The sequence below is a fragment of the Oryza brachyantha genome, chromosome 5 (genome assembly GCF_000231095.2).
Source record: "Oryza brachyantha chromosome 5, ObraRS2, whole genome shotgun sequence".
Lineage (NCBI taxonomy): Eukaryota > Viridiplantae > Streptophyta > Magnoliopsida > Poales > Poaceae > Oryza > Oryza brachyantha.
This window is the reverse complement of record NC_023167.2, coordinates 16294653-16313084: the sequence shown is the minus strand read 5'-3', so window position 1 is coordinate 16313084 and position 18432 is coordinate 16294653. Positions and strand designations below refer to the sequence as shown.

The 18432-nt window shown below is 38.2% G+C and overlaps 1 protein-coding gene across 1 annotated transcript; it reads right to left on the bottom strand.

Annotated features, from left to right (window-relative positions):
• Positions 1-334: 334 nt before the first annotated feature.
• LOC102715391 (DNA mismatch repair protein MSH5) lies at positions 335-11489 on the bottom strand. The gene is made up of 34 exons (XM_006654532.3): positions 11151-11489; positions 10561-10592; positions 10284-10378; positions 10041-10121; positions 9896-9968; positions 9501-9564; positions 8199-8350; positions 7874-7975; positions 7769-7796; positions 7671-7702; positions 7532-7589; positions 7351-7437; positions 6781-6837; positions 6474-6575; positions 6300-6344; positions 5501-5578; positions 4753-4803; positions 4597-4678; positions 4211-4284; positions 4048-4144; positions 3550-3646; positions 3375-3464; positions 3195-3259; positions 3052-3110; positions 2885-2961; positions 2376-2462; positions 2236-2297; positions 2079-2140; positions 1947-2000; positions 1763-1845; positions 1640-1671; positions 1543-1566; positions 1152-1267; positions 335-1058 (listed from the first exon to the last, which is right to left on the bottom strand). The coding sequence occupies exons 1-34, from the start codon at positions 11202-11204 to the stop codon at positions 978-980; spliced, it is 2433 nt and encodes an 810-aa protein (XP_006654595.2). The 5' UTR covers positions 11205-11489; the 3' UTR covers positions 335-977.
• Between the last annotated feature and the right edge of the window lie 6943 nt (positions 11490-18432).

Sequence of the window (18432 nt, the reverse complement as noted above, 5' to 3'; positions counted from 1 at the left end):
AAATGCCCAGTAGCTAGGTAAAAAGGGGACGTCTGTAAAATGTCCTAGCCCCCAAGCCCTTGGTGTCTTCGAAACTTTACATGTTACCCCTACCACATATAAAACGCCTAGTGGTTAGACAGCAAGGGGTTGATTGCAAATTTACCCTTCTGGCTCATATGATCGTCATCATGCGTCCATTCGTTATCTGCTACATCATCTATTGCACTTATTTAGTGAGTATTTTGTATTTTGTGGCCACTAGCTGGTAATGGGGGTTTAGTTTTGCGATTTTTCACAACACAAATCTATTTTTGTATTTTTTTAACAAAAAAATAAATATATAAAATTCCATTTAGGTTGCGTGCACCTTCAATCCACCACAAGACATGGCCCATAGGACAGCACTAGCCTCAGCTACGAGTCCAACAAGAATTCCGCCCATACGTCTCAAAACAAATAAATATATACCCTACTCCAGTAGGAATACAATGGTATTGGTATCCACCAAGCAGGCAAGCACTAATCTCTCAGTCCCAACGCAGTATCCAAGTTGACGAGCGCAGTGATGCCCCTGCCCCCGATGGCCCGATCCACTGATTGCAGGGACACGTCGCACCCACAGTCGCCATGGTAGATGGAAGTGTATTGACATTACTGGCGTACCGTAACATAGGAAACGGTAGGTACTCCTAGCATAAGCACTGTATATTACAACCATGCCATATTGCCATCTCACATCAGACCACTCAGATGCAAACTTGGTGGAATTCGATTCGTATAACGGCGATGGCAATCTCATCCAAAAAGTAATGGAGGCAAAATTGATTTCTCATCCCCAAGTGAACATGTAGGCAATGTCACTGATCGAGGTTCACCATTTGTTCTGTATGTTCCAGAAGTAGGCAGCTAAAGACTTGGTTCATCTCATATCGCATATGATGTGCTGGTTTCATGTTTTGAGCAACTCTTTACTCTAAAGGCAGCCCGATCTACAGCTAGGAGGGAAATATTTCCTGGAAAAAATTGGCCAGATCATCTTTGTTTGCGTCGAAGGCCAACAGTTTAGTCACTGCATCCTGAAATTATGCACACACAAAAATAATGGATTATGGATCACATTCAGATTTCCATGCCTACATGTCATTTAAAAACATCAGATAATAACTGACCTGGTATTGCTTGTCCTTTGCTGCTAACTTCTCCCAGACCATGCGCCTGATAGGTCTCTTTGAGTGGATGTCCCCCAAAACAGTGACAGCTCTTTGAACAACTTCACTCAGAACACCTGTAAAAAGCTAGCATGATGACCATCTTTGTGTGAACAATCTGGAGTAATACGCCATCTAGTTCCACTGTACATCTAGAACCATACATGCTCCGTGTTACAGATGGAGCAAGTAAATTAATTCCACTCTTACTGTAGCATGTCAATTAGAATTATGATAACAGTAACTATATGAACTAAATGTTGCATCAGTTTCATGTCTGCCTTGGAAATAAGCAGAGCAACTTATCGATTTTATCATAATGTCAGCCGACTATAGTTTGTTCCGTACATACCAGCAAGCTGTGCACAGTGTAGTCCTGCAAGAAAAGCACTTTTAGTTGTATTTGACTTGAAATGATCCATGTGTATAAACGTTGTGCATAAACTTACCAAAGCTCAAGAGAGCTTGCCCAGGTACAAGTCTTCAACGATTGCATTAGAATTTACAAAATTAGTGCAGAACATGACATAATGGGAACAAGAAAAACATAGCGGCTTTCAAAGAAAACTTACCGATAAAGGAATATAACATCTTCTTTATCTGTTTGTTCATCAGGATTCAGAACACTCATGGTATAACATTTGATATGTTCAGACTGCAAATTTCCATGCCCCTCAAAATTATGAATGGGATAAAAAAAATCTGACAAAAAGGAAAATAATTGTTTTTCCACAGTAATAACTAGATATTTGCTACCTCTGGCAGGTAGTTTTCTGTGAAGATCTCTGTCATATGTGTTGACAAAAGGACCTGCAAAAGTATTATATCCGAACATAAAACAGCACATTCATACCCAATAGCAACACTTTTCCAAGCTAGCTACGTAACCTTGGGAGGGCAATCGTAGTTTGTAAAATGGCTGATAGTTCCTCCAAGCAGACCAATACCATCTAGAAAGGATCAAAATAAGAAAAGCCTTATCTGTTAGAGTGAAGATGGAATTAGAGGGGTGGGACAATGGGTTTATAATTTTCTATGGCATCACCTTCTGTTAGAGTTCCCTTTCCAAATTCATCCAATAAGCACAAGGATCGGGATGTTGCGTGCCTGCAAAATTTATTCAGTTGCATGTTCAATATAATGAGGTAGAAAACTTTAAGCTGAGACTACTGTGCTAACTGCTACCTGAGCATTGTTCCAACTTGATGTAAATCAATCATAAAAGTTGACTGTTCAGTTGTCATCGATTTGCTGCCCATCGCACAGAATATTCTACAAAGAATTATAGATAATTTCAAGGATGCCATTGCGTTAGTCTAGTATTATACTTCTTATTTTGAATCAGAAAGATGAACTTATTTTGGGACGGATGGAGTATATTATGTATTAATAACACAATGTTTGATTTGAATTCCACACTCGATAAGTTGACACATATTGGCATCTGGTCAAATAATGGTAACACACCAATTATTTCCTACTCCCTTTGTTTCATATTATAAGATGTTTTGGTACTATCTAGATTTATCCATGAATCAATATATATGTTTTGTATGTGTCTAGATTAATTAGCATCCATATGAATCTAGGGAGGGCTAGATAATCTATAGTACGAAACGGATGTAATAGTTTCTATTTCGTACCATAGGACATGTGCAACATATACACAAGGTGCTTTTAAATTATAGACAAACCTATCTGTCAATCCAACAATGGCAGAATCAGCAGGAACAAAGCTTCCAATATGAGCAAGAAAAACCACCAAAGCCACCTTGAAAGCAAATATCCAACATGTTAGACCTCTATTGTGCAATTCACTGATTTATGTTTAAGCGGTAAATATACACGATATCAAAATTACCTGCTTGATGTAAATGCTTTTCCCTGAGTAGTTAGGTCCAGTTATTATGTTAATTCGTCCTAGCATAAAAACAGCATTAACTCTGCGTGCCCAAATTTACTACATGTAAACTTAGTGGTACGCATTTCATGAGAACTAATTACCTGCACTGCGGATTTTAGTGTCATTTGGAACGAAGGTATCAACAGTCATTTCCTGCAAAGCATGTCTGAATTGCTTCTGGAGTAAATTTAGGAATTTTAAGATAAAATATCTAAACTATATAATGTTACATCAAAGATGTAAAATGAAAGTAGAGTAGTAGACTGTGGATACATACTAACCTGCCGTTTTGTATCTCAAGTATGGAATCCTCAGTTAAGATGGGCCTCACATAATTGTTTTGGCGAGCAACAATGGCCAACGATAACATACTGAGTAATAAGGAAAACACATTAGATAAGCATGTAGTCACTAAGTTGAACAATACCAATATATGCACAGTAATTGCAGGCATACCAATCAAGTTCTGCTGCAAAGTTTACTGCTTTTGTCAGTTGAGGTACAAACTGACAAACACGACACACTAAATCCCTTATAATTGCTCTCTCCATGTCTGTATCAATATGACCATGTTTGAGTCAAAATCCATTGTAACTACCATTTCATGAAACATGTATATCACTGAAAAGGTAATTTGAGATTGCTGACACAGCAGACAGGCTTATGCACCCAAACCAAAGCAGTCCATAGAGCATAAAAGAGAAGCCACCAAAACTTTGACAAAAACTGGTATAATTTACAATTTACATCTTGAAGTAGACCGAATTACGGAGCATATGGTGATTGGATGAATACAGAGGTAATCCTAAGACTCTTTAAGTCCACAGAGAATTTATTCAAAGAAATTAAGATGGCCTTAGTCTTCCTCATCAGGGCAAATCTGCTTGTTGTTGTTAAGGAAAATCATATGACCAATAGAGGGGGAGGAGGGAGTACACAAATCGATGAAACTACCAAGAATTTTATGGTAAATATCTCCCAGAAGATTGTCAAGTTCTCTCGTCTTCTGAGTGTGATAGTAGAACCTTCTCTCCTCTCCTTCCTCAGAAAACTGGTGAAAACAAAAATATTACATACTGAAAATTTAAACCCACAAGATAAATAAGACAGTGCATACCGCAAATTCAAAATCTGGAAGTCCTATCAACAAGGCATCACTTATCTTCTCATCAAAGAAACACATTAAGTATCCTGGGAACAGCAAGCATGAAAGACATAAATAATGGAGAATACAAATGTTCAGATGCAAGCTTTTTTCCTCAAAATATGCATGTTGAACATACCATCATTACTTAGCAGCTACATATTTCTTACTACTACCTCGGTCTCAAAATAGGAACATAGTAGTATTTTGAGACGGATGTAGTAGCTATAATTCAGGTGTTGGTGGTGATGGTTGGTTCTACATCCATGTTTAAATCATATCGAAGGATAGGTAATATCAAATTAGCACAATAAGAAAAGGCAGTATATGAAAATGCAACAGGTGGGAGAAAAAGTTACCTATTTGGTGTACATAGACAATTAGAGGAGCCTTTCTGCATTCAAATGAGAAAGGGAAGGAGGCATTTTCATTGGCTGACACCTAGAAACAACTGAATTACTAGACATTATGAAATAAAGGCTTCAAAATAATTTTTTGGTTTGAAGATTCATTACCTGCTCCAAAAAGTCAGGCAATTCTTCATACACCATCCTCAGTTCATCCAGCTATTTTTCATTAAGAGGAATACATTTAGAGAAACTTTGTTTTATAACTATGAACATAGCAATAGAAAAATGTAAACATTTAGAAGAACCAGACAAGTTAAATAAATGAATTGCAATAAAAAGATAATTATAATCTGGCGAATATTTTCTAAACAATCCAAATTTACTAGTTACTACTAAGCACTAATATCAGTTAGAGATGAACAAGCAGGAAAATTTTAATATTTTATGCTGCAACCATACTGATGAAGGCATGAAACCACTTATGTACACCACCCACCCATCCACATGTGCACCGTACAAATTCCACCCCATGACCTGCACCTGGTATCTAGATCCCTGTGAGCCCCTGAACTATAACCCATTTCACAATTTTGAAGTTGGATTTGAAAAATTCATCTGTACAATCATTGGTAGATAAACTGCATTTGGAAATGCAAGGAATAAACTCAGTAAAAAATAGCATTATGGGGCGGGGGGGACAACTGCAACACCTAAGCAAGATGATGGCAAAATCTCTCTTGACTTTCAGATAGGAGTTGCTGGTATATAGTGATGGTGCGTCCTATACCCTCTGAGGTTATTTAGACCTTACAGTTACCTTAAAGTGATGAAGAATTACATGAAACAAGATGTGTGTTCATTACATGGAAAATAAAATAATTTAAAATTGTAATTTAAAACTGCAAGGTCTAACCTCGTCACATAATCCTTCTTTCACCAGAGTCTCATAGCCTTTTTCTTTACCCCGTTGCACATCAATCACACCAACTACCTGCAAATAACAGACGTACACAACCATTAACAGCATATATGAGAAAACAAAAACAGTATTATGTAAAGATCCACAGAAGCCCAAATTAATATGTGCCATGGTCAAAAAAGATCTGGAATTATCGGCATTACTCAAATATTCTTTCAAGAAAGTTGTCAGTAGCAGAATAGCCCTTAAGTCAAAATATTATCTGACAAACTAATAATATGGGAACAGGTACTCAAGCCGGATGATGAATATCTGCATGGGAAAATGTAACACACCACCAATAACAGTATGAATATGTCTGCGGCCTCCAGAATACTGCCAAAAATTTAAAATTCATACTTAAAAAAGAATAAACTTGCAAATAACCCAGTACTTTTAATATTATCAAGCATCAATTCACTACGCAATCAAGGCTTACACTTTATGGTGATAATCTCTGTACTGAAGTATGCTGCATCTGTAGAGATAAAACCCAGGAGATGAGCACATGAATCTGTATAATTCACTATTAACAATTGTCTCATCAAGCTACGAGGAGAATACACTCAAGCAGCCAAGTAAAATTGTATGGTCTAACACAAGTTACATAAATCAAAGTTTTGTTGTTGGTATTGTCTTATCTAACGATTCAACAAAAACACACAATACCACACTACATTATAAGGTAAATGCAAAAAATGTATACAAATTTCATTGTTTGTTTCAAGTAAGATACAATTATATGACAACTCACCAAATCAGATACATAATCCAGCTCTTCTGTAATGGAAGAATTGGCCTGGAAAATAAAGGTTTCATGAATATGGAGAAAATAGTTTTGTAAAGTCAGGTTTCATGGTTGTGCAATAATACTATTGTATGCATTATTTAAGTGGTGAAAAATCAATACCCCTACTTGGGGACATACCTTTCCAACCAGGTCAATGTTCATATGTTGCAATTTATTTGCCAGATGCTCTGATATTCCTACTTCAAAAATCTTGTTTATATGCAGAAGAGAGCAAATGCACTGAAATTACAGAAGTGAAAGGGATATTATCAACAAGAGAAATGAAAGAAGAAAAAACCATACATATATAGGTGTTTGGAATCTTGCACATAGGGCAGAGTTTCAAATATGGAATAGCTAAGTGGAGAAGGGAAGGGTGAGAGCTTATTCAAATTGATTGTGAATTTATAAATTAATAGCCAGATTCGTGCATCCTTATGGGTACCTTCAGAAATGTATGCCAATCATTGCTTGTACATAAGGAACTTGGAGAGTTGAACTTCTTCAGAAAAATACAAATGTCAGTTATGCACATTATGAAAACTGACGATGAATACTTTGTGCTCGAAGAGACTTAGAAAAACCATCACATGTTATGAGAAGCATAAGGTTATCATGATCCATTGATTCAATAATTTCATACTACTTTTGAGTCTCTTTTACTTCAAACAAAATAATTGCTAACTTACAAAAAACAACTCTTGTTCCTTGTTATATGTACAACAAAATTCACAATGTGTGTGAGTCCATGAAAACAAAACCATGAGTAGTGACAAAAAAGAACTATACAATTTATATACATTTTAAGTGAAGGGTAAAACACGAGCAAGATCAACACACTGAACAACTACTTGCAGGCTTGACCTCTGTTTTTTCCAGGAGAGGAACATCAAAGAGACAATATCTTTCCACTTTATTTCAGACCAAAATGTCTTGTTATAACATAGTGAATTACTAGAAAAGGAGATACAAGTGACATTATAAAAGTTCACATATTGAGTAAATATAATAGCACCTTGAGCATGTGGGGAATATCTCTGACAGATTTCAAAGTTTCACGCAATGCAGCCATTACTTCTTCACAGCAAAGAAAGAATGATATCTACTATGTATTGGAAAAACAGTTCAGAAATCTACTGGCATATTTTTGGTATCAAACAAAGGCGCAAAATGTGTATTCAACAAATTAAGGATACTGTGTTGAGGCGATTATTTATGACTTCAATATCGACTATAGGACGTAAAAACCATGTCCTGATATGAAACATAAAACTAGTTAAAAAGAATACTGTTTATTCTTACTGCAATGGTGATGATTGGAAGTAACAAACAGACCTCAGAAGACGCTTTCCCATTGGAGTGACGCACTGCAATCCACAACATATTTAGTAGACTAATAGAAAAGAAGCACAGAAAAGAAAGAGATTGTTTACCTTATTGACCATACCAAAAACTGAAAACCTGCAGATTTTTTATTACTATTACAGATCGGAATTACATGGCTAAGAGGAAGTTCAATATTTACAAAAGATCCTTACCCTTCTTTAGCCCTTCCAATTCCCATGTAACTGGGGTGTTTATCTACTTGAAAAATCTGTAGTGCCTCATGAGCTGTTGCATCAAGTTTCAGGAACTTGTCCCTGAGAGGATGTCAAGGAATACAATGCTAAAAAAACATGAGAATACCAGTCTGTTAAGAATGCACCAAACTCTATGCAATAGATTGTCAAGGTATAACTTTACCCTGAAGATTACCTACAAAACTGACTTTTTAGCTTGTTTCCAAAGTAAAACTGCAAAAACATGCTGGTTCAGTACATCAGTACATTTAGTTCATATAATATCATTATAGATAAAGGATAAAATGAGATCTGTGCCACAGAATCAATTGCAATGGATGCTCCACCTTCCATCTGATCAAGGGTATCAAGAAGCCTCTCGTTGTCTAATATAGCAAGAAGACCTCCAGCAGCACGAACTTGAACATCACTTCCAAGGTCCATCATGGAATTAAGCTGTAAACAAATCCTATAAATATTATCACCGCATAATAACAAATGGACAAGAAAGGCTGCTTTCGTTCCATCAGCTTATCCCCAGATTTTTCATCCAAAAAATATAAATGATAGAAAATGAAATAGAAACCGTAACAGCAACTTGTGTGAGACAAATAAATGATATCCTGACTCAAAGGATGTTTTCAAGAAAGGGACATTCTTTTTTTGTAAAAATTAAAAAAAGTGGAACAAAAATTGGTTAGACAAGTCTAACAAGAACAAATAAGCATAACGGACATGTACATGAATATCATATGTTATATAGAGGAAGATTGTAAAAGTTCCTAGAATAGAAATTACCATAATTTGTGTTTCAGTTTTGAAATACAGTACTTATAAGCCAAGAGAAATAGAAATTCATTGTGCATGCAATATGTGACAAGGATAAAATTGATATAAGAAAAGAGATGGTATAGGACAAAACAACGGTATAAACGACAATATCTTTCATAAAATTAAGAAAATGTAAAATGGCATAGGACTAAATTACGGTGAAAATTTAGAAAGGAAGAAGGACAAGTGAATGATATGATCCAAAAGACTTAGAGAATGGAAATAGGTGAAATGTATGAGATCTGTGATCAGAAGTGCCTAAGCAAACTAAATAAGGCTCTATACCACTATTTAGGGGTAATGATCCATAGAAATAGGTAATTCTAGAGTAATAAAAGGTAGCAAAAAAGAGCAAAAGATAGAGATTATAATACAACTGTATGGAGGTAATGTATTTTATAGTCTTACCACCATCCACTAACCATTTATTACTGAGTGGGATTGGTGAGGAAATTTTTAATATTTTATAACTAATGTTATTGGTATGTACCATAGTCATCCCCATAAAAAAGTCGAGAATTCCCCCCTTCAGATCCCTATTTACAAGCATATAACTTTTTAGACAGCTCTCCTTACAGTTCAGCTATTTCTGTACAGATCAAAATCTTAGTTTTATCAGTAATAGATATAAGATAAGAAAAAGGAAGACTTTTTTAAAAAATAGAATAAATGGCGCTAGGTTGAATGAATATTTATAAATGCTTAAGCCCGTCCTTATGTAGATGACCTAAAACATATAGGTACAAAGGAGTAGAGGCAATGTTCCCGCTCTTACAAAACAGATCCTTTCTTTTACACTTAACCCTTCGTCCATAGCTGCGACTTTCAAGTACATTAATCTGAAATTTAGACAACGATGGTATTTCATCATAGCATGATCAGGATGAAAATATAAGTTCAACAGGTAAAGATATTGTTATGCTACGAGGTTGCTCAGCTAATGGGACTGTTCAATGACAAACTATCATAACAAGTCCATCATAATACACATTTTTCAGAAATAACAATAAACTTTATACTGACACTTGATCAAGGTGCTTGATTTTATATACCGATCCAACACGTGACACAATTTAGTACTTCTGTATTAAATCTCGTTAATCCTTGTGAACCATGTCAAGCATATTACAGGGTGTGGATCACAAGTATCACTTTAACAGAGTCGCTAACCTGTGCCAGGCTTGCTCATAGCTGAATGTTGAGCTTTTCATGAGTTTCACAGCAGGGGCCTCACCATTACTATCTGAAAGATTTCAACCAAAACCATCAAAGGAGAGCTGAAGATATTGGTCAAAGAAGTTGTTGCAGTTCGAACCATTTCGTTGTAACGCCAACAAAAGTGATTCTTCTGTTTTAGTACTTGTGTATATTGTGCTCGGTCTTGACTGATATTTCACTGACAGAAAAAACCACCACAGAATATCAGATATAACTATATTTCATCTTGATACTGGAAAAGATATGAAATGTCTGTTACCAAACATAGATATATTACAAGTAACATTTCATATAGTTAGAAAAATTAGTCAGTATAAATGTGGTCATGTGAACAACATACCAAGATCAATCAAAGGAAAATCTTCAGCTATGTCTTCCCAGATCTCCAATACAAAAAGCTGCCGCATACTTGAATCATAGTACGCTACTCCAACTCTGAGAATCATTAAAGTAGAATAGATTAATGTTAAGTAGAGAAAGTTCTTTTGATACAGTAAAAATACAAAAGGAAGCTCAAGAAATACAAGATGTACTAGATTAGTAAAGAAGTTTGTCTGATAATATTGTGAAAGAATATAACAAATGCTCAACAAATCACGTATACATCTAGGATTTACCTGCGCCCTTGCATTACACAAGCCATATAAACCTGAAATGTAATCAAGTGACAATCAGTGAGTACAGTGCATTAGAACAAAGGCGTACCAAATTTTCTACGGCTACAAATATAATACCAAAGCTGCTTCACCCCCAATGGCACAATACATTATACATTGATTCATGATAAATACAGTGGAATGCATTTGCATGGCACAATGTGCTTCCGATCAGATCGGAAGTGGGTGGTTTGAGGCTCAGGCAGTGAACAACATTACAGACATCATCAACTAAACCAACAATGTTTGCTTCGCTTTTCCTAAGCATCACCTGAAGTCCTGAGCACGGAGCCGCATCCCCAATTCCGCATCAGATAAAAGGAAGACATGTGAGACACTAAAACAACCTTACGAGTTTGGGAAGATGCCAGACTAGAACTACAAACTACCGTATTTTTCGTTCAAAATATAATACTAGAACATTGCATTGTGCGAAACTGGGGTTTCGGGAATCGATCGGATGCGGCGGTATAAGAGAAGCGAAGCGAGAGAAATCTACACCGATGGCGCAATCAGAGGGGAGGAACTCGAAGGATCGGGCCAATACGCACCTGGGAATCGACTTCCCTCTCCGACATCTCCTCCTCCTCCTCTTCCTCGCCCATTTCGCCCCGCTCGATCGCTCGCCTGGAGACGACCGTCAACCCTGGCGAGAGCCGAGAGAACCAAGTTCACCTATCCTGCGACGGCTCCTCGCCTCCTCTCCTGCTCCTCTTCCTAGCCCTTTGGCCCAAGAATGCGGTCCAGGCAGAGCGCGGGTGAGGAGGCGGGAGGGAGCTTGCGCGGTGAGCGTGGGCGCGGAGGATGGAGCAACCTAAGCGGCCGATCGCCGGAGTGGCAAAGTGCGGCGCGACGGCTCGGACGCAGGGCTGTACGGGTAGGAAGTCCTGTTGTGTTGGTCTGGTCGAGGATCACAGAAAACGGACATTGGGCATATGAGAATCTGAAAAATTAGGAATTTATGAGAATTTGATTTACGAGCTTCTTAGAAACTGGCTATCAAGTAGCTGTTTTTTATAATTTAAAGTTCTCTAAACAGGCTTATTATGTAACTAGTTCGGATAATTTAGTTTATGTTTAGTTCCCAAAAATTTTTAGGAAAGAGGTCACATCGACACGTATATTCGTATATTTAAAGTATTAAACATATTCTAATAACAAAATAAACTTTAGGTTCCATCTGAAAACCGTGAGACGAATCTTTTGAGTCTAATTAATTCATCATTATCACATATTGGTTACTGTAGTACTTATGACTAATCATATACTAATTGGGCTCAAAAGATTCGTCTCACGATTTTCTCAGTGTAATTAGTTTTATTATTTATGTATATTTAATACTTCATTTAAATGTCCAAAGATTCGACGTGATGTTTTTGAAAAGTTTTTAGAAACTAACAGGCCTTAGATCACTGGATAGAACTAGATTAAATGTCACTTGGTGTTATTTTGCCACTTTAAATAGTTTATATTATATTATTTTTAATTTTATTATTTTCTTTTCTCCTTCGCACGAAAATGATCTAAATGTTTATGATACAGCCATACATGACTAAACAAATCAAATCGAAACTTTCGTTGGGCATCAACGCACTCTTTCTCACTCGTTTCTTTGCCAGTGACCGCTGGCTGCCTCCAACGCTGGCTATAGCCGCTAGTTCCCCCCATCGCTAGCCACCGCTAGGAGAGAGCATCGCCTCCCCGCGCTCCCTCCCCATCTCCATGTTTTATATCATATATTAACAATAAAAATGTTAATTATAAAAAAATTTCAAATAAGACAAAGAGTCCAAAATTCTATCTAAAACATAGAAATTCGTTTATTTTAGGACGAGACGTAAGTCGTATGTCCCTTGGTTCGGATGGTTTTAGATCACCAGATAGAACTGATTGTTTAGATGAGGCTAAACTTTTTAACCCCATGTCATATCAGATGTTTGAACACTAATTTAAAGTATTAAATATAGACTAATAAAACAACTAATTTTAAAGAGATAATCCACGAGACGAATTTTTTGAACCTAATTAATCCATAATAAGTAAATATTTACGGTAACATCACATAGGCTAATTATGGATTAATTAGTCTCATTAGATTCGTCTCATGAATTAGTCCAAGATTATGGATGATTTTTATTAATAGTCTACGTTTACTATTTATAATAAGTGTCCAAACATTCAATGTAACTAGGGACTAAACTTCGGTTCCTCGAAACAAACACCCCCTAAAATGACACTTGGTGTTGCTTTACCACTTTAAATAGTTTATAAGGAGTATTATTTTATTTTTATTTTTATTGTTTTCTTTTCCCCTTCGCACACAAAATGATCCAAATATCTCTGGATACAGCCATACATAGACTAAATAGATCAAATCAAAACTTTCGTTGGGCATTAACGCACTCTTTCTCCACTCACTCGTTTCTTTGCCAGTGACACCGCTGGCTGCCTCCAACGCTGGCTGTAGCCGCTAGCTCCCTCCATCGCTAGCCACCGCTAGGAGAGAGCATCGCCTCCCCGTGGAGATCATCTCCTCCCCGCGCTCCCTCCCCATCTCCACCCGCTGGCCGGAAGCCACCTCTATCTAGGGGCATTTTAGTCATCTCACGTGCAAAGGAGAGAATAAAACAAGTAAAATGACAATAAAACTGTAATGAAAAACCAAATTTTGTCATGCCAATATTTTGATAGCGCTATAATCTTGATAAGTTTCGGCTCTGACAAATACAATAATGTAGAATTTGTTTTAGCGTGCTAAAAAATGGTAGGAAACCAAATATCCTCGTGATTTCGTTTATCAGATTTTTCCCTCGGTTGTTATGGACATATTTTTCGAACCGTTAAATGATGTTCTTTTTTAAAAAAATCATCTTATATTTGTAAAATAGATTTTTTTTAACTTTTTAGAATTTATTTTCATTATCTATGCCATTAAAAAGGTATCACAAAAGTCAAAAAAAAAATCTTTCGATCTTCATATTCAGAACACAATAGTATGGTACTATTGAAGTTTTTTTAAAAATGGTAGGACAAAAATTGACTTCTATCCCGGATTAACGTGTCACTCCCCACTCTTCGGAGAATACAGTTTCTCAAGATAAAAATCTACGTTAGTACTCATGTATGCAATTGTTAATCAGTCTGATCATGTAGATTGCAACCCCTTACGAAGGGATCGTTACATTTCATCACAAGCGTTTGTTTCATTCGTTATTTTGCACATCATTTCGATGCATGAAATTGATTGTCATGCAAATTATTAGAGAACTTTTACGGTACAATATACTGATGATGTTTTGCAAATCAGTATAATTGATCGAACATTATAAATTAACTTATCCATCCACTTAAATATTTAACAATATATTTTTTTAAAAAAAAAAAGGAAATTGGTCTTACTAGCATATAGGTGGAAGACATGATGATAAAACATTAGGACGCGTGAGTGGGGAACAAATTGCTCCAGTGCATGCGTTGTCGTATGTCTGTCACGATTGGATTCAAGATAAATCAGCATATTACTAAACTATCACTTTTAATATCATAGAAAATTTTAAACTTACTCTTATTTATATTGGTAATATGTACTGCCAGTATATTCCGTTGTTACCTTCGTAAGTTTAGGTGATAGATACGTTTTCTGCTTTAATAGTCTGTTCTATTTTTATGTCATCCTATAAATATATTATGATAAGGATTGCCTCCATCTCTACTACGATAAAAGTAGCAGTGCCTTCTTTCATCCCTCTTCCCACCCTGCCACCCATCGCCATGTGACGTGTTAGTCCGATTTTTTCCACACATGTGCAGCCATGGTCTGATTTAGTATTTTACTCTTAATTTATACTTTTATCTATTTCTAACCGTATAAACCTAACACAATGCAACATATGGGTATGCTACTGACTTATTACTGTCAAGTATAAATGCATACGCAGACCGATAGAAAGGATACTGCAGTGTTGCTTCCTTCCGACTCGATAGTCCGCACCACGGAGAAAATCAGATCAAGCATGTGTTCTTTTCTCTAAAAAATGAAAGATGGAAATTATCTGATTATTTAATTAATTATTAATGATGGAAATAACTATTATAAAGTTAAAAGATTATTTTAGAAATATGAGGTGACAAACAACTATGTTTATGAATCTTTCAAAATTTATATCGGTTAGTAAATTAGAAGTGCACGTGTAAAAGCCTAAGAAAAGTGCAAGGGAAATTAAGGCCTATTTAGTTTTCAAATTTTTTTTCCAAAAACATCACATCGAATTTTTGGACACCTAAATAAAGCATTAACATAAATGAATCAAAAAACTAATTGCACAGTTATGAAAGCAATCTTGAGATTAATTAGTCCATGATTAGTCATAAGTACTACAGTAACCAACATGTGCTAATGACGGATTAATTAGGCTCAAAAGATTCGTATCGTGGTTTCTAGGCCAACCGTGAAATTCGTTTTTTCATCCATATCCAAAAACCTCTTCCGACATCCGATTAAACATTTGATGTGATACTTCTCCTAAAAATTTTCTCTATCTAAACACCACCCAAAGAATGCAGCCTTGGGAAAACTCAGTGTGAACCATTCGGCGCGCGACTACAAGTACGTACCCAAGCAAGCAACACGGGCACAGCTCAGTGGCCCGCCTCCCGGTCCTCGTATGGCTCTCCCGACGCAGCGCGTCTGCGTGCTCCTGCAGGTGATGATGCTCCTCCTCGGCCTCGCGGAGGCCTTCTTCAACGGCGCGCGCGCGGCGAGAGTCCCGGCGGCTGATGCTGTTCTTCGTCATGAAGGAGACAGGGCCGCGGGCGTCTACCGTGTACGCCGCGGGGTTGCTCGCACCACCGGCGGTGTCGGCGTCGTCGACGTGCCCGAGCATGTCGCTGGACGGAGACCACTCCACGTCGTCCAGGAGCACCTCAACGAGGAGATGCGGCCGTCGTTCGGCGGTGGTGGCGGCGGCGGTCGAGGCGGCGGTGGCGGCGGCGGCAGTGGCGGTTCACGTGGCGGCGGCGGGGGCGGTTCCGGTTCTGGTTCACGTGGTGGCGGCGGCGGTTCTCCCTATATCCGCGGCGGTGGCGGCGTGGGTACCGGCGGCGCCCGCAGCGGCACGAGCTCCGGCCGCGGCGGCGTTTGGAACGTGGGACTCGCTGCAGCCTCGGTCCTCGCCGCCGCCTGGCTCGTGTAGGCCTAGCTTCCGTGCATGACTCATGCGTGTAGGATCAGTAATTGAGGTGTGATATGTGTCAATAACCGTAGTTTGGTTTGACATGCACACGGGGGCACGGGGCAGCTTTAATTACGGAGTGTTTGGGATAGGGGCTAAAATTTATTTACTTGTCTCATCGAATGATTGGACATTTATTTATAAATATAGACTATTAGTAAAAACTATTTATAATCTTCGACTAATTCACGAGACGAATCTATTGAGCCTAATTAATCTATGATTAACCTATGTAATGCTACATTAACATGCACTGATTATGGATTAACTAGACTTAAAAATTTTGTCACGGGAATTAGCTCTCATTTCTATAATTAGTTTTATAATTAATCTATATTTAATATTTATAATAAGTGTCCAAATATCGCCCTACGTGGTTCGGTAGGTCATATCGTTTACCGCGTCAGCTTATTGTTTGTGGTATAGTATTATATTAAGGCCTTGTTTAGTTATCAAAATTTTTTTCCAAAAATATCACATCGAATTTTTGGACACCTAAATAAAACATTAAATATAGATGAACTAAAAACTAATTGCACAATTATGTAAGAAATCTTGAGACGAATCTTTTGAGTCTAATTAGTCCATGATTAGCCATAAGTGCTACAGTAACCAACATGTGCTAATGACGGATTAATTAGACTCAAAAGATTTGTCTCGCAGTTTCTAAGCTAGCCATGAAATTCATTTTTTCATTCGTGTCTAAAAACCCTTCCGACATCCGGTCAAATATTTAACGTGACACTTCTTCTAAAAATTTTCTCGATCTAAACACCACCTAGCCCGTGGCCGTGGACTACCTGTGCTGTGCAGCGTTGCGACACCGCCGACACGTACGTAATCCGTACGTGGAAATTGAAAGTGGCATATACTTTGGTCACATCAAAATGTTATATCGATTTGGAACTGGCTTTGCGTAGGACCGTCTTTTGCGAGTACATCCAACGGCGCCCCTATCTTTCTCGACGAGAGTTCTATGGCTGTGTATTTAGTTCTCAGTTTTTTTCCATAGATTTTTTATCATCTTATTTCTCTACAGTAGATTATGAACTTCTTATTTCTCTACAATAGATTATAAACTTTGTGGTAATTAATTTCATTGTTTTATTATTAAATAGCTATAAAAGTAAGATGATCTTTTATAACCTAAAGAAGACGGCGCAAGGAATTTAGGATCTTTACAAGGAAAATTAACTTCTGTTGTGGTGCATGCGGTATTTCCATGAACCAATGCTACAAGCCATGTAATTAGATCTAGCTTTGGTGGCGGATGGTCCAACGATTGAATTGTACGCAACATGATATACTGAGTAATACGAAGAGATACCAAAGAGAAATAAATCAAAACTTTAGGAGTAGTTTTTCCTTGACGCACATTTAGTAGTTTTTCCTAGAGGATATAGAGAAAGGGGTGAGAGCCGATGCTTTCGGCAAGCTTCTCGCATCCTGGATAGGACACAAGTGCCTCGTCAGAAACTACGACCAAGCCATGCACGGGAGGAAAGTGTTGCCTCACCTCGCACCTCATCCGTCGGAGGTTGTAGCGTCGAGTCGCGCAGACCTGAGCACCGCCGCCGGTCGTCACCTCGACCCCTGCCACCCAGCACGCCGTCGGCTGCCACGACCTCGACGTTGGCCGCTGTCGCGTAGATCCAAGCACCGCTGCCGGTCATGGCCTCGACCCGTGTCGCAGGCCTCGACTCCCGCCGTCCCACGCACCGCCAGCCTCGACGTTGGTCGCCATCGCCCGAGCTCCAGCGGGCACCACCGGGTCGGATTCGCGCCACCCCGAACTCCTCGATCCGTCGTCGACTGCTCGATCCTCCGCCACTACCGCCTGGCCTCGTTTGCCGCCGCTCGAGCTTGATGGGAGGGTGAGGGAGAGGGAGAGGAGGAAGTCGGTAGGGGTAGAGAGGGTTAGATGGGTTTTTATATTAGTTTTATAGGTCACGGGGTGTTGGTTGCATAATATTGAACCTCTAGATATATTAAAGAATATATATGGATTAAAATAGATATTATTATGGGCTAAAATAAAAAACTAAAGCCACTCACAGAGGCACATGCACAATAGGAAAAAACAAATTTTAACTAGGTTGCTTGCGTTGAGTTACCATGCCGAGGATCTCAAGACCATGCTTTGTACTGTGAATGCCCTAAGTCGCCTTGTTATTGATGACAACCGCACGGAGAATGACACCAGCTAGCTAGGCGTCCATGTTCTTTATGGTCTCGATTCGTGAGCAGGTCGTTGCCACCGAGCCGTTCTTGAGATGCACGGATGGAGCTGAACCCGAAATCAGTTGGTGGGACAATATTCGCAGGATGGACGGGTGGATGGAAAAGAGACGTGGAGGGAAAATCAAGCTACAGCATACTACAGATCAGACGCATGTCAGGAAGCAATCAAACGTGGATCGCGATGTCTTAGTTGGACATGTTCATTGTCAGATCATGAGACGGAGATAACACACACCCCACACGAGCGCAGAAAATAGTGACAAAAGAAAACCGAGGGGATCAAAAGATTAAGGTGATGAATGGAATCACCTGGAACTTTATAATAGTAGAGATTAGAACCACTAACATATTTTTTATTATT